The sequence below is a fragment of the Anolis carolinensis genome, chromosome 3 (assembly GCF_035594765.1).
Source record: "Anolis carolinensis isolate JA03-04 chromosome 3, rAnoCar3.1.pri, whole genome shotgun sequence".
Taxonomy (NCBI): Eukaryota; Metazoa; Chordata; class Lepidosauria; order Squamata; family Dactyloidae; genus Anolis; species Anolis carolinensis.
Genome location: NC_085843.1, coordinates 185,287,883 through 185,304,281, shown reverse-complemented (window position 1 = coordinate 185,304,281; position 16,399 = coordinate 185,287,883). Strand labels below are relative to the sequence as shown.

The 16,399-nt window shown below is 40.9% G+C and overlaps 1 protein-coding gene across 9 annotated transcripts in view; it reads left to right on the top strand.

Annotated features, from left to right (window-relative positions):
• LOC100551814 (neurotrypsin) overlaps window positions 1–16,399 on the top strand; it is a 54,154-nt gene that overhangs the window by 14,897 nt on the left and 22,858 nt on the right. For all 9 annotated transcript variants that reach the window (XM_062977460.1, XM_062977459.1, XM_008114256.3 and 6 more), the window contains exons 6-12: window positions 3,863–3,986; window positions 5,317–5,483; window positions 7,939–8,086; window positions 8,227–8,405; window positions 9,656–9,797; window positions 11,706–11,908; window positions 14,246–14,387. In XM_062977460.1, the coding sequence (XP_062833530.1) occupies window positions 3,863–3,986; window positions 5,317–5,483; window positions 7,939–8,086; window positions 8,227–8,405; window positions 9,656–9,797; window positions 11,706–11,908; window positions 14,246–14,387 (1,105 nt within the window). The remainder of the gene's footprint in view (window positions 1–3,862; window positions 3,987–5,316; window positions 5,484–7,938; window positions 8,087–8,226; window positions 8,406–9,655; window positions 9,798–11,705; window positions 11,909–14,245; window positions 14,388–16,399) is intronic.

Genomic DNA, 16,399 nt, shown 5'->3' with positions numbered 1-16,399 from the left:
ATTACCAGAACAAGAACATACAACACAACCATAATAAAGCATCAACACAATTACTATTTAACACAACATATTTATTTAATATCTGATAAGAAGGCCCATTGGTTTTTAAAAAGCCAACATTGGGAGAATAAGTACTGTAATTTCCAACAGTAGCTTTTTTTGGTTTATACTATGAAAAATCTCTGATACTGCTTTCTGCTTTAGAAGGCAAAAAGTAGATTAATTTGAAATAACAGGGAAGAGAGGTGAAAGAGAGGTGGAATGATGTCTTAGTTGCTGCTAAGATCTCAAATGCAGATTCTAGGAGCTATCTCCTCCGTTTCCAAAGAGAAAACTGTGTTAATAGATTGCAGCATAAAAAATAAAAAGGAAGGGGGGAATAATATTATGATAATAATAACACAGTGGTTCTCAACCTGTGAGTCCCCAGATATTTTGGCCTTCAACTCCCAGAAATCCTAACAGCTGGTAAACTGGCTGGGATTACTAGGACTTGTAGGCCAAAACATATGGGGACCCACAGGTTGGGAACCACTGTAAGAGCACTTTATTTATACTCTGCCCTGGCTCTGAGGGAGATGCTCTTCTCCATTTCCAAGCTGAGGAGCCTGGGTTTTCCATAGACACCTCTTGGTTGTGTGGCTGGCAAGACTGCATCTTTTTGCCTTTTCCTACCGAGGTGGTACCTATTTATCTACTCACATTTGCATGTTTCCATACTGCTAGGTTGGCAGGAGCTAGGGCTAATAGTGGGAGCTCACCCCATCCCACAGATTCAAACTACCCACCTTCAGGTCAGCAGTTCAGCAGCAAAAGGGTTTAACCCATTGCGCCACCGCAGATGGAATACTGCAGTCTTATTTTGACTGGTTTATTTTGGCATTACTGACTGCTTTATTTTGCCATGAATGTTCATGAATTTCTAACTGAGACTGAAGTCCACAAAAGTTCACATTGAAATCAACCATCATCTTAAAGGGGCTATCAGATTCCCCCATCCCTTTTTGTTTTCTCTACTTATTTGCAATGGTAGTTACCCACTTTCATGATTGGGGATATTCAAGATCCCTGAGATTTGAAAATGGAGAGAAAAGATGAAGAATTGCATTTAGCTGCATTTACATGAGAGTCAATGTGGTGAGGGGGTTGGAAAAGAGGCTCACAAACTCATTCCCTCTGATCAATTTCTAAAATATATGCACAGATTGCTTTCCACCTGATACTTCTAATGCTAGCAAACAAAACTCTGTTCTCCGGTCTTCATCAGGATTGTATTTTCTACATCACTATTAGTGGAGAAACATCATGCATTGCCCTCTAAATCAACATAAGGATTATATGGGATTCTTATGTGTGGATCCAAGTGGGTGACTCTGCACACACATGCATGCAGCCACCGAGCCCGCCCCAATATTTTTGGAGGATCTTTCATGATCAAAAACATTGTGCATACTAGGATGGCATGTTGAACTAGGACCTGGCTGACAGATTTGTGCTCAGCCATGAAGCTCAGCCTTTGGTTAAACACTATATTTCAGCAAAACCTACCTCAAAAGAATTTTTATGAAGATATATGAAGTTGGGAGAGAACCATCTAAACTTCTATAGAAGAGCCAAGAAGAGGGAAGGGTTTCTTTTTGCTCCCTAACAGTGAATGAAACTACATAATATGTTTGAGGTATGGACATAGGTAAGTTATTTCGAGATAAATTTGTTGTAGTCCACTGCTTTCCATCCATTCATACGCCACTTCCCATGCTGCTGCTCAATTGCATAGTCGTTTCCGACTCTTCGTGACCTCATGGACCAGTCCACGCCAGAGCTCCCTGTCGGCCGTCACCGCCCCCAGATCCTTCAAGGTCAAGCCAGTCACTTCAAGGATACCGTCCATCCATCTCGCCCTTGGTCGGCCTCTCTTCCTTTTTCCTTCCATTTTTCCCAGCATCATGATCTTTTCCAAGCTTTCCTGTCTTTTCATGATGTGGCCAAAATACTTCATCTTTTCCTCTAATATCATTCCCTCCAGTGAGCAGTCGGGCATTATTTCCTGGATGATGACTGGTTGGATCTTCTTGCGGTCCAAGGTACTCTCAGGATTTTCCTCCAGCACCAGAGTTCAAAAGCGTCTATCTTCCTTCGTTCAACCTTCCTTATGGTCCAACTCTCACAACCATAGGTTACTATGGGGAATACCATTGCTTTGACTATGCGGACCTTCATTGCCAGTGTGATGTCTCTTCTCTTCACTATTTTATCAAGATTGGCCATTGTACTCCTCCCAAGAAGTAAAGGTCTTCTGATTTCCTGGCTGCAGTCTGCATCTGCAGTGCTCTTTGCGCCTAGAAATATAAAGTATGTCACTGCCTCCACGTTTTCTCCTTCTATTTGCCAGTTAGCAATAGGTGTAGCCATGATCTTGGTTTTTTTGACGTTTAACTGCAACCCAGCTTTTGCATTTTCTTCTTTCACCTTGGTGATAAGACTCCTCAGCTCTTCCTCACTTTCAGCTATCAGAGTGGTATCATCTTCATATCTAAGGTTGTTAATGTTTCTTCCAGCAATTTGGCCTTGGAATCGTCAAGCCCCGCACATCGCATGATGTGTTCTGCATACAAGTTGAATAGGGAGGGTGAAAGTATGCAGCCCTGCCGCACTCCTTTCCCAATCTTGAACCAGTCTGTTGTTCCATGATTTGTTCTTACTGTGGCTACTTGGTCTTTATACAGATTTCTCAGGAGACAGACAAAGTAACTTGGTGTCCCCATACCACCAAGAACATGCCATAGTTTATTATGATCCACACAGTGGAAGGCTTTAGAATAGTCAATAAAGCAGAAGTAGATGTTTTTCTGAAACTCCCTGGCTTCCTCCATTATCCAGCGGATATTGTCAATTTGGTCTCTCGTTTCTCTGCCTTTTTCTGAACCCAGCTTGGACATCTGGCAACTCTCGCTCCATGTATTGCTGGAGTCTGCCTTGCAGGATCTTGAGCATTACCTTACTGGCATGGGAAATAAGTGCCACTGTACAGAAGTTTGAGCATTCTTTAGCGTTTCCCTTTTTTGGTATGGGGATATAAATTAATTTTTCCAATCTGATGGCCAATCTTGTGTTTTCCATATTTGCTGGCATATGGCATGCGTCACCTTGACAGCATCACCTTCCAAGATTTTAAACAACTCAGCTGGGATTCCGTCATCTCCTGCTGCCTTGTTGTTAGCAGTGCTTCTTAAGGCCCATTCAACCTCATTCCTCAGGATGTCTGGTTCTAATTCACTCACCACACTGTCAAAGCTATCTTCTATATTATTATCCTTTCCATACAGATCTTCTGTATATTCTTGCCACCTTTTCTTGATCTCTACAGCTTCTGTTAGGACCCTGCCATCTTTGTTTTGATCATGCCCATTTTTGCATGAAATTTGCCTCCGATGTTTCTGATTTTCTGGAAGAGGTCTCTTGTCCTTCCTATTCTGTTGTCTTCTTCTACTTCCATGCATTGCTTGTTTAAAAATAGTTCTTTGTCTCTTCTGCCTAGCCTCTGGAATTGTGCATTTAATTGGGCGTATCTCCCCCTATTGCTGTTTCCTTTCGCCTTCCTTCTTTCTTGGGCTACTTCCAGTGTCTCAGCAGACAACCATCTTGCCTTCTTGGTTTTCTTTTTCTTTGGGACGTACTTTGTTGCTGCCTCCTGAACAATATCACACAATATTACAATGTGGTTTTGTTTCTTCATCTGAGAAGACTGCTTTTCTTATTCATGTCAGAAGGTGGGGGGAAAATTCCTTAACTCCATTTTCTCAGACTTTGCTCTTTCAACAATTTTTCTGAGGCCATGTTGTGTTCTTCTCTGTTCTGATAGGTTCTGTGCATCTGAAGGAGGATGGCCAGGTGGAGTTACATTTCAGTGGGATGTGGGGCAGTATTTGTGGAGACCACTGGACAGACCAGGATGCCACTGTGGTTTGCAGGCAACTGGGACTCAGGTAAGAATAAATCACAGCAGATGGCAATATTTAGCTGCTGGGGTCTAGCATATCTTTACCCTGACACAATGTGATTCTTTCTCATGCTGGTTCCTTGGCCTCCATGGAGGAAGGTCTCCACTGTCCTTCCTTGTAGTCCTCCTATTATTCCTGGTTTATGCGGAGCCACTTAGATGCAGTGGTGTGGGGCAAAGAGAATCTCTTCAGCGGACAGTTCACCTGTCAAGCATACATTTATATTAAGAAATCCAAAATTGACATTTAAGCAATACCTTTATTTGGTTGAACCAAAATGCTATAGAAATGTGCAAACTTCGGCGTCCTTTAAAACTCTTCACAAAAAATGAGTCAGTTAACAACTATGAAAAAAATCACCATGCCCAATTATAACTTTAACACTCTGCATAAAGGAAATAGTAGGATTACAAGCTGCTGAAGTAAAAGCATTTGGGATGATTGAAGTAAGTTCTGTTGGAAATAGCAACCTCCCAAGCCTATGCTATTTATTTGTTAATTTATATATTTGCTAACTCATATTCTATGTGTATGTTTATTTGACAGTTTGACTTACCTTATTGGTGTGGGAGGGGATATAGACATATGATTGTACTGAGCATGTTCAGACTCAGGACTCCATTTTGTATTAACTTTTGCATCAGATCTCACTTGAGGCACTTTTGCATCAGATCTCACTTTTGCATCAGATCTCACTGCATTAATGTTGCTGTTTAGGCTTCAATATAGAAGTATGCTTATGGACTTCAGAGAGTACAGCTAGACTTAAAAACTATGGACTATTGATTAAGAATGATACCTTGTATACTCAACACAGAGAGAAACTACATCCTATCTGTAACTGAACTTTAATAAAAAAATGTGCCTTTATGGTGAATTAATACAAGATATTTATGAGTAAACAAGATATGTTATTTTTTAACAACTGCAAAGAAACAACCATCCTCTGCTAATCAAATATATTTTTGTAGTGGCATGTCTTTATCCTTGTCAGTTCAAAGACACGATTCTTCAGTTTATCAGCTGAGTTACTTGTGTACCATTACATTAATGCTTGTGAATATCACTTGTTCTAAGAGTTGACTTCTAACAAGGTCATGCTTTTCTTGACTAGTGGTTTTCAAAAAGTGGTATCCACATGTTCATGGAGATTCACATTTGCCAAAGGGGTATATGCCCAATGATTGGGTGCAGTTATTTTCCAATAGGTTCTGATATAGATTTGGAGGGTTAGCGAGATGAGCGATGGAAGCTAAAGTTTACCCTTGCCAGTCATTTTCAGTGAAGTTACTGCACTTTTTACTTTGTGCATTAGTGCCATTGGCACAGCCCAAAGGAAGAGCCGTTCTGGTCTGGGGCCTGTCCATCTGCAATCTGTCAACTGTCATGGAGATGAGAAGATGCTGTTGAAGTGCAACTACCAAAAGATGGGCAGAACCTGCATTCAGGGAATTGCAGTGGCAAACTGTGTCCCACCTCCAGGTAACATGAAAATAAAGATATCCAGCTGACAATTGAGCAAGATTGCAAATCAGAAACATTTCAAAAAGATCTGAAACAGGGGCATATGAAACCAGGATCTCAATTTAAAGAGATTTTGTATCATCTGTTAACCCAAGGCAACAGTAGTGTGAGCAGACATGATAACCTCAACACTATTTCCATGCCACTTTCGAGTTTCTGGTCATTTTCTCCCCCAATCTCTTCATACTTGCATGCAGCACAATCACTAAAAGGCCTAAAAGATTCAACAGTGCATTTGTTGTTCATATATTGCCATGTTTGTGTATCACAGCTGGTGGGGGTGAGTTGAGTGTTGCCTGATTTAAAAATAAAATATCTGTGCACAATGCAAGTAAGCGGGACTAAATCACGCTTTATATCATCTTCATTACATCAGACCCTCCAGCCTGGTTCTAATATAGTAAGTAAATGGCATCCTGCATGGAGGCAAGACAGCGGAGGGCCTATATGCTCTCCTCATTTACACACTAGTCTTTCTAATATAAAAAATCAGACTGTACCGCACAATTTATAACTGACTTATGCAGAAACATGGTAAAAAGATGTAGCTGCCCCTGAGATATCTAATTTTATCCTGAATTATTAATCAAGTGTGACTTGAGTTTAATCCATTCATAATCTGCTTCTGAAATTCTGATTCTAAATCCTGCTTTCAGATGCTGACCTGATGTCATATCCTAGTCCTATCATGGATGAATGGCCTTAAGTGTCACTATTTCTAGTCTGTAAAATGTGACTTGCTTCATTGGCATTTTATAAGGATAAAGGAAAACTCCACATATGCATGCTTTTAAAATAAACCAGGGCCCCTGGCTTTCCTGTTCTTCCAGAATAAGGCACATTATATAGCTTAATTCAATTTCAAATAGCATCCCAAGATCCAAGAAGAATGACTCACTAAGAAGTACATTTATTTATCTCAAAGGCAAAGTGAATGTTAAGTTATTCATCTTTTTTAAAGAGTGCTTAAACTGGCCACTTTTATTTTAAAGGAAATGCAGCCTTTTGGAGCCATAATTTTGAATGCATTCCCAGTCTGTGTTTGGGATGGGGCAGAGTAAGATGGTATAAATTCCTGCTCACCATTCTACTGTTTATTACCCAATGGTGCTTTTTTCACCTTTGAGTTTTAGATTTTGTATGCAAAAGCTAGGAGTGATGGTGGTGAAAAACATAATAGGCAATTCCATCCTCAATTCAGAGACAAGGTAATAGAATACTGTAAGACATATATAGGTGGATTTTTTTGGGAACTGGCAACAGTCATTGTGGAAGGACCAATTATTGCTTTATTCTCACTCAATAACCTCTATCTCCCCTGGCTCCAGCATATCCTTTTGCTACATCACTTCCTCACTTATTACTTACTAACTGACTTAGGCGATCCCTCGTTGTCAGAGTATGATGGCCTTCCAAGTGTAGTGTGGGTACGTTGGTGACTATAGAGCCCTATTCTTGCCAGCATGTTTTTCCACAGTGAGGACATCAGTTTTCAGGTGGACGACGGTCTTGGTCAGTGTTGGCTTGACGCGCTTTCCTCTTGGCACGTTTTTTCCTTTCACCCTCTAATTGTGCCTCTTCAATTCCACAGCACTGCTGGTCACAGCTAACTTCCAGCTAGAGCTCTCAAGGGTCAGGGCTTCCCAGTTCTTGGTGTCTATGCCACAGTTTTTAAGGTTAATTTTACGTTCATCTTTAAATATCTTTTCCTATCCACCAACAATCTGTTTTCCATTCTTGAGTTGAGAGTATAGTAACTGCTTTAGGAGATGGTGATTGGATATTCAGACAATGTGGCCAGTCCAGCAGAGTTGATGGTGAAGGAGCATCGCTTCAATGCTGGTGGTCTTTGCTTCTTTCAGCACGCTGACATTTGTCCGCCTATCTTCCCAACAGATTTGCAGGATTTTTTGAAGGCAATTCTGGTGGAATCGTTCCAGGAGTTGAGTATGACATCTGTAGACCGTCCACATTTTGCAGGTGTATAACAGCGTTGGGAGGACAATAGCTTTATAAACAAGCACCTTGGTATCACTAAGGATGTCCTGATCCTCAAACACTCTCTGCTTCATTCGGAAAAATGCTGCACTCACAGAGCTCAGGCGGTGTTGTATTTCAGTGTCAAGGTTGACTTTTGTGGGAAGGTGGCTGCCAAGGTAGTGGAAATAGTCAAAATTTTCTAACATTACACCATTAAGCTGTATTTCTGGCATTGCAGAGGGATTGGCTGGTGCCTGCTGGAAGAGCACTTTGGTTTTCTCAATGTTTAATGAGAGGCCAAGCTTCTTGTACATCTTTACATTTCTAGGTTAGGAGCAATAAAGTATGTATTGGCAGAAATACAGTGATTTGTATTGAGCCATCAACTAATTAATATTCCTTCCATCCTGTTCTTATCTTTCTTGGAGAGCAGGTATAGGGTTTCCACTTCGTCTAGTAGCCGGTGAAAAGAGCTTTGAGGGTCGAGTCGAAGTCTACCACAACGGCCACTGGGGAACCATCTGTGATGACCACTGGGATGACAAGGATGCTGAGGTGGTTTGCAGGCAGCTGGGCTTCAGGTAATTGTCACCTGCTTTTATTTTTATAGGAACATTTATAAATGTGCATCTGCTGGGGCTGACCTCATCAAAACTTTCTGAGTTTCTTCTATTTCCATATTGAGATTCTATCACAGTATATATATTTGTCTTCTTCCAAGCGGAATCCCAAAAGCTGTCTCCTGGGCTTACTTTGGGCAGGGCTTTGGCCCCATCCTTCTGGACGAAGTGGAGTGTTCTGGCAATGAATTGTCACTTGACCAGTGCAAGAAAAGTGGATGGGGAGACCATAACTGTGACCACATTGAAGATGCAGGGGTAATCTGTGATCCATTTGCAGGTATTTCTTTAGTATTTCTCCAGTAAATACACAGACTATTTGCAAGGAGACTCTCAAAGATTTTCCCATTCTATAGTTATGCCACCAAGTGGTGCAGTAAGTTCTACAGATCAGTTAGATAGCTGATAAGTCAATGAAAAAATTACAATAAATGTATTCTTGATTTAAATCTCAATTATTTCAGTCAGCTAAAACAAAAAAACAGGCTTTGGTATTCCTCAGTGAAACTACTAGGATTTTAAAAAGTGTAATTTGTCTGACTTCTTTGTCCTGTGTTTTAATACGGATTTCTGAATTGGAAATTTCCCCAATATTTGAGGCAGTCATTATTCTCAGAGTTTTACTTTGCACTGGGAGACATAAGAAGCATGTAAGCTCCAGATCAAAAGGTTGGTATTGCCAGGGAACTAGGAGATAGTGGGTAATGAGTTTATTGTGGCAACGCTATAAGCAAATATTTCCCCTTGAATTTTCAAAGCTGGTTCTATCCAGTGCAAAATCTATCCAGGGCTCTTTGTGGTAGAGAGTAGAAAGTATATATTGTCACGAGAGACTACAGGTAATATTAAATGTTGATTCAGGTACAGAAGAGCAAGAGAAGCCAAACCAGATATCATACCATATAACTGGAGAGAGCAGAGTTCTTTAGGTCATGGAATACCCTGGAATATTTACTAGTGTTGGCCATAAGAAAAATGTCAAAACCTATGTTGTGGTAGAATCAGAGTTAGATGTTATAGTAATCAGAGCAAAATGACATTATGAAGCCAACCAAATGGCACAAAAATGTGTGCAAGGTTTTCAGAACTTGTTAGGTCTCCTTGTCAAACAAAGGCATTACAAAAAGAGGCAATAACACTAACTTTTCAAGAGTTTTTTTAATATGAAAAATCAAAATTTTTGGAGTAACAATTTTATTTCTTCCCAAATTAAATGTCTGAATATACAATTTGACAATCCACTTACTTCAATAACATCCCAATACAATATCCACCTTTCTTGGCCCTCCCTGATCTCTTTGATTGCTTTTTGTAACTTCTTTCTCTGATAAGGGATATTGAAAGCTTGCACAGATCCCCCCCTCCTTTGGAGATGACTTAATGCATCTAATCCCAAAATAGAGAGTTTGGAATTTGTCATGGCTGACATTCAACTCAGTTATTTTGTGTGGATTATGAGTCGTAAGCTTCAAAAACATGTGAAGAGAGAATCTTAACTACTTCTTTGTCTGTCTGCTTGTTATTTACCAGAAGGTAGCATCCGACTATCAGGAGGCCACAGCCCAAATGAAGGAAGGGTGGAAGTATACCACAATGGAGGCTGGGGATGTGTATGTGATGATGGCTGGACCGGTATCAATGCTCAGGTGGCTTGCAGACAGCTGGGCTTTAGGTAGGCTTTTCATTTTATTTGTAATAGATGTTAGAATGAAATCAGACCAGGTTTACAAGAAAAATTATTTACAAAGTCAGTTCATATAATGATTTTGTTCTACCAACTGGTCACAAATCATTGTTTGGCATCTCGCACGTTACTGTAGTTAACTGCTGTCAAGCCAACTTTGACTTACAGTAACTCTATAAATGATAGGCTGCCAAGTCACCCTGTTACCAACAGCCTTGCAGATTCAAGACTGTGGCTTCCTTGATTGAGTCCAACCATCTTCCTCTTTTTCATCAACCTTGCCTCATTGTCTTTTCTAGAGTCATGTGTTGTCATGATAGGACCAAAGTACGACAGTCTCAGCTTAGTCATCTTGGCTTATATGGGGAGTTCAAGCTTGATTTGCTCTAAGACCTTCTTATTTGTCTTTTGGCAACTCATAGTATCTGCAGAATTCTCCTCCTATACTGAATTTTGATTGAATAATAATAATAATAATAATAATAATAATAATAATAATAATAATAACAACAACAACAACTTTATTTTTGTATCCTGCTTCCATCTCCCCAAGGGGACTTGGAGCGGCTTACATGGGGACGAGCCCTGTCAACATCATAGAATATAATCACATTAAAATACATACACAATATCATAAAACAGAATAAAAATAACAGTTATAAACAACATAGCAGTTGTGATAGAATAAAAACAATCTCAGTTGATTTTCTCCTTATCAGCTTTCTTCACTGTCCAGCTTTCACAACAAAACATAGAAATCCAATGTTCCAATGTGCCTTTGATTAATCGGTTTCAACATGAGTTGGCTCCCCTAGATTTAACTTAATATCTGGCTCTTGCACTTTATTATCAGACCGCCCATGTAGTATACTCTACAAGCCCTTCCCTACCTTCTCAGCTCTGAACACGCCCACTGTGCCCGACTATTGATTGGTTGTTATTGAGTTCATGTTTTTATGATGTTTTATATATTTTTAGATGGTATTTTATTTGTACTATAAGGTATTTTATGTTGACATATCTGTAATTTTGTTTTATCAGGCTTGGTCCCCATGTATGCTGCCCCGAGTCCCTTTAGGGAGATGGGGTGGGATATCAGATTATTATTATTATTATTATTATTATTATTATTATTATTATTATTATTATTATTATTATTATTATTCCTTATCCGTGTTTCTCACATTTCATGTTTCTATGTGTTGTGGTCCACTATGTGTTGTGGTCCACTTCCCTTCCCATCCCTTCCTTCCCTCTTTCATCCCTGCTTTCTTCCCTTCTCTCCGCTCTCTGCAAAGGCGCTTGTTGCCAACAGGCAGGAGTGGCACTGGGCATCCCCTAGAGAATTGCATCTTCAGAAAATGCGTAGTTGGCTTACCGCTTGAGCTGCCCCTGGTTGTGGAGCTTTGGACCTTCCTTTCACTCTGAGCATGACAATAGCTGAACATCCTTTTGGCTTGTATCAGTAATTGCAGCAATACTTGTATTTGTGCTCTGTCCTACTCCAGTAGCGCATTGAGTGCCATGCATACTTTAGAATAGTGTAAGTTTTAAAATAGGGAAGTGCCTTTTCCAAATGGAACAGTAATCAAAGGAGCAATAGAGGATGGAAGGAAGTGGTAAGAACAAAAATGGTTATATGTATTCCAGATCTGTTAGTCATCTTTGCATATGTATATTTGATAATTGTTAGTTTGCATGTGAATCTATAGAAGATTTGACATAGCATATATTTATGGTGCTTCTTAGGTTTTCTCCATACTGTCTCTTTCTGTGTCACTCTTAACTTGCAGCCATTTTCTCTCCTCTTCTCTCTCTCATTCTTGTTTGTGTTTTTGTATATGTGTATAGGTATGTATGTATGTAAGTATGTATGTATATATTTGCTTCCTCCAGTGGACCTGCCAGGCTAGCATCAGAGGGGGAATTTGCTTCGGGTAAAGGCTTCATCTTACTGGATGATGTGGCTTGCACAGGCACTGAACGGACTCTGTTCGACTGTCCACATAGCAACTGGGGCCAGCATGACTGCTCACATGAAGAAGATGTAGGAATCCACTGTTCGCTAGAGAGCAACAGCATCACCATAGAGGCTGCAGGTAACCAACAATAAATGATCTAAAGAAGTGAGGATCTGATACTGAGCAATGCTTGCACAACCTACTTCCTCACTGTAGGATGGCCTCTGAGTTTTTGAATTTTTGATGATACAGCCATCCAGAAATTACTTACTTTGTTTTAATTGATTGCTTCAGGACAAAGTATTTGTAACAAAGGTGGCTATGTTTGGTCTTGTGTCTGTTTTGTTCCAGTATAAACCTGAAACTGGCGTTACATTGTAAAATTAAAAGTGAGGAGAGGTGATCTGAACTCTCCCCTGCTCCATCATTTCTTGTCTTACTGGCTTGAGAAGACAGTGTAAAATAATATGGAGAAGGGAGGTGCAATGTATGAAATTTTGTGTATGGCAGTTAGAGAATGAGAATTGGGTCTCTTGAGGTTAAGATGAGTTAGCAAGATTTAGATTTCAGAGTTTGAGATACTAGGAATGTTAGAGTCAAGATCAGAGATAAAGATTTCGCAGTTAGTCAGGGTCAGAAATAGAGGAGAATTAGGATGTACATGAGAGAGATGTGTATTAGAGTTACTATGAATCAGGATTTAGATGCATCAACTAGGTAATCTGTGATGTTGGGCATCATTTGCTGTTTAATAAATAATTATTTTTGTGTTATACACTTGAGCCTCCTAGAATGCTACATAGGATATATTGGAAGTTTCTGTGATATCAGCAGTTGATCAATGGTGCTGGTGTCTGGCGGGCATATAAAATGAATAAAGTCTCATACAGGAACAATTAAGGCATCTAGGATGTCTCCACAGCTGTCACAGTGGTGAGACAAGAAAGAAGTCAGCACATTAGTAGCAGAGGTGGGGATAAATAGATGCTGCCACAGAGAGCAGGAATGATCACTTGTTCTATAGGCAGTCCCCACGTTACAAACAAGTTAGGTTCTTTCAGGGTAGCCCCTAGTGGCGCAGAGGTTTAAACTGCTGAGCTGCTGAACTTGCTGATCAAAAGGTCAGTTCAAATCCGGGGAGTGGGGTGAGCTCCCGCTTTTAGCCCCAGCTTCTGCCAGCCTAGCAGTTTGAAAACGTGAGTAGATCAATAAGTACCGCTCAGGCAGAAAGGAAACGGTGCTCCTTGCAGTCATTCCAGCCACATGACCTTGGAGGTGTCTACGGACAACGCTGGTTATTCGACTTAGAAATGGAGATGAGCGCCACTTCCCAGAGTCGGACACGACTAGACTTAATATCGGGGAAAACCTTTGCCTTTACCTAATAATAATAATAATAATAAAACTTTATTTATACCCCACCACCATCTCCCCGCAGGGACTCGCGGGAACCTACCTTAGGTTCTTTCAGGAACTAATTTATTTTCTTAGAGATACATTTATCTCACTTCCTGTTGTCTCACCCCCATTTGTAACTATGAGTCATTTGTAAGTCGGATGTTTGTAACTCAGAGACTGACTGTATTTGATGTAAAATGAATATGTCAGCAGAACAGGCTTTTTACACACAAGAAAATCTGAAGGAAATGTACTAGTATGTGCAGGCCTGTAGCCAAGGGGTTTTAGGGATTCACCCCCCCCCCCCCCAATTTTTCAGGTTAAAAAAACCTGGTTTACTCATGAATTTTAACTGGTTAACCAAATACCCATGCTAAGTCTATGGGACGCAAAAAATTAAGAGTCCCTCCAGCAAATATTGACAGGCCTGTAGCCAGGAGGGAGGGGGCAGTATTAGGGGTTCAACCCCCCCCCCCCATTTTTCTGGCTATGGCCCTGAGTATATCCATGGGACCTTGACCTCCGTTCCATTTTGAAGTATTTCATCAGCCTTTTGAGAAAGATTGACTAGTTTTTTTACTTCCTTAGGTCCCATAAAAAGGTAAAGGTTTCCCCTGACATTAAGTCCAGTCATGTCTGACTCTGGGGGTTGGTGCTCATCTCCATTTCTAAGCCGAAGAGCCAGCTTTGTCCGTAGACACCTCCAAGTTCATGTGGCTGGCATGACTGCATGGAGCACCGTTACCTTCCCACCAGACCTATTGATCTACTCACATTGGCATGTTTTCGAACTGCTAGGTTGGCAGGAGCTGAAGCTAACAGCGGCTGCTCACACCGCTCCCGGGGTTTGAACCTAGGACCTTTCGGTCTGCAAGTTCAGCAGCTCAGCGCTTTAACGCACTTCGCTACTAGGTCCCATAGTGGGATATAAACAAATGAACAAACAAAAATGCTCTTCACCACATCATTTTAATTAAGCCCATCCACTTGTAAATTACTAATCACATGAAGTGGTGTTACTGCATTGTTCCATCTCGCATTATGAGTTCCTTTTCAATTATGTCTTCCAAATGGCAGAACTCCCTCTGCGGCTGGTGGATGGGGAACACACCAAGGAAGGGCGCATAGAGATTCTCCTGAATGGCCAGTGGGGCAGCATCTGTGGGGATGGCTGGACTGATAGAGATGCGGCTGTGGCTTGCAGGCAGCTGGGTTACAGGTAATTTGACTGCAAGCATCTGTTCAAAATAGAAAGATAACATATTTAAAATTCGTGCTTAACAATTGACTTTCATTAAGGATGTCTGCAGAAGAAAATATAGTAAACCAAAGAGGTAGATGATCACTATAGAGGTAGATGATCAATAGCTATTATAATTTGCATTATCTCCATTTGAAGTCTTTCTCATTTGCAGAGAGAGCTTCATACTTGAGTGTGATTTTCAATTCAGTTTTGGTGCTGTACAGTGTTTAGCAAAGATGCTGTTTGCTGAAATAGCAGCCATTATGTGTCATTATGTGAATTCACTTTTTAAAGGAGCTATTCATGTTATGCAGTCTACTTCTGAAATAAGCTGGGTACCTTTATAAGTGCCTTTACAAACTAAAATGCAAAACAGATTTATTATCCCAGTACCATCTCAGTCAACTCAGGACACTGCTGGTGAACCAAATGGTGGGCACAAGTCATAGGACTCTATCACATCCCTGCTGCCCATTTCTACTACTCAATACAGAAAGATGTATGTAGTGTTGTGCCTCTCTCCTGTCTTAGACTGGAAATAATAGGGGTATTCTCCAACTCATCCTGCTTACACTTTCAGTGAAGAATGCAAATGGGGCTAGGTTAATCCTTCTGTTACCTCTAGTCAAATCAGATGTTCAAATTTGTTGCGCCCCAGACCTGAAGCCACCTATGACCAGAGCATCACACAAGTGTCCAGAGTAAAGCGAAACAGTTAATTGTAAAAACACACAATAATATATAGTCAAAAGCAGAAATAAAGAAAAAAGATGGAAAATCCAAAAAGTCAGCAATCAAATGACTCTTGTAAATCCAAAAGCAAGGCAGTTCAAGAATAGTCCCAAAATCCAAAAGCAACTTGAGTCCATAAGCAAAACTTGAACACGAATACACAACATGAACCTGGAAAAACTCCCAGAATACTTGAATCCCAAAACCAAGACAAGAACTAGAGAACCCAAGCCTGACTGTAATTTAAAAGCCACTTTGCCTGAACTGAAGAGCAAAGAGCCAGTAGCTCCTAATGTACAGACATGAAAGCATTACAACTCCCCTGGAACTTTTGCTTCCCATGGAAGCATGTTGACCTACGAAGCTGGCTATCTGTTCAAATTTGCAGACGAGCTTCCTGGCTGAGGTCAGTGTCACGAGGTGTGTTCCCATGAGAATTTCTCATCAATTCATCTTCACTAGCCTCCTTATCTAGAGAGGATGATTCCAACTCCCATGACTGGCCTTGAAGGCCTTGAGGATCAGAGAGGCAAATATATTTTCAGGCCCATATGTACGTGTCTAAAGCAATTTCTCTTTCTGTGCATGAGAATGAATCCTATGACCTTCTGCATGAGAATGAACCCCACGACCTGCATCAGAATGAATCCCAGGAAAGCCTGCAATCCCATCTGACTCTAAATCATCAGTGAATCCATCAGCCCCTTCCTGCTGTGACTGCTGCTGGGCTACAATGCAATTGCTTTCCAAATTGGGAATATGTCTCACACATGGAGGGATTTCTCTAAATTTGAGGCTTTGGGGAGCCTTCAGGGAAGGGGTAGATATTTGTGGGGATAATTCACCAGACCCTTTACATATATTGACCTTTTATGGCCCCCATTATGTTTAAATTATAGGTTTTAATGGAAATGAGGCATAGAGCTGCATTTTAATCAGTGTCTTTAGGGTTCAAAGGGAAAGTACAAGTTGCTTACCTGTATTTCTTCAAGTGGTCATCTGTGAATTTGCATAAACGGGGCTACTGCACTCGCCGCTGAGTGTTTGTGTGGCATGACTCCTATCACCATTTCTATTAGTTTGCCAGTCACCAGAACCGGCCCGAGGTATTTCCAAGGAGTAGGCGAACCTACTACTTGGCGCCCCCCCCCCCCAATTTTGGTGCCCAACCCCCACACAAACCAAAGGCGGCGGCGGCTGCGACGGCGGCTGCTGCTGCTGCGGCGACAGTGCCGGTGCACGCTCTCATGCCGCCC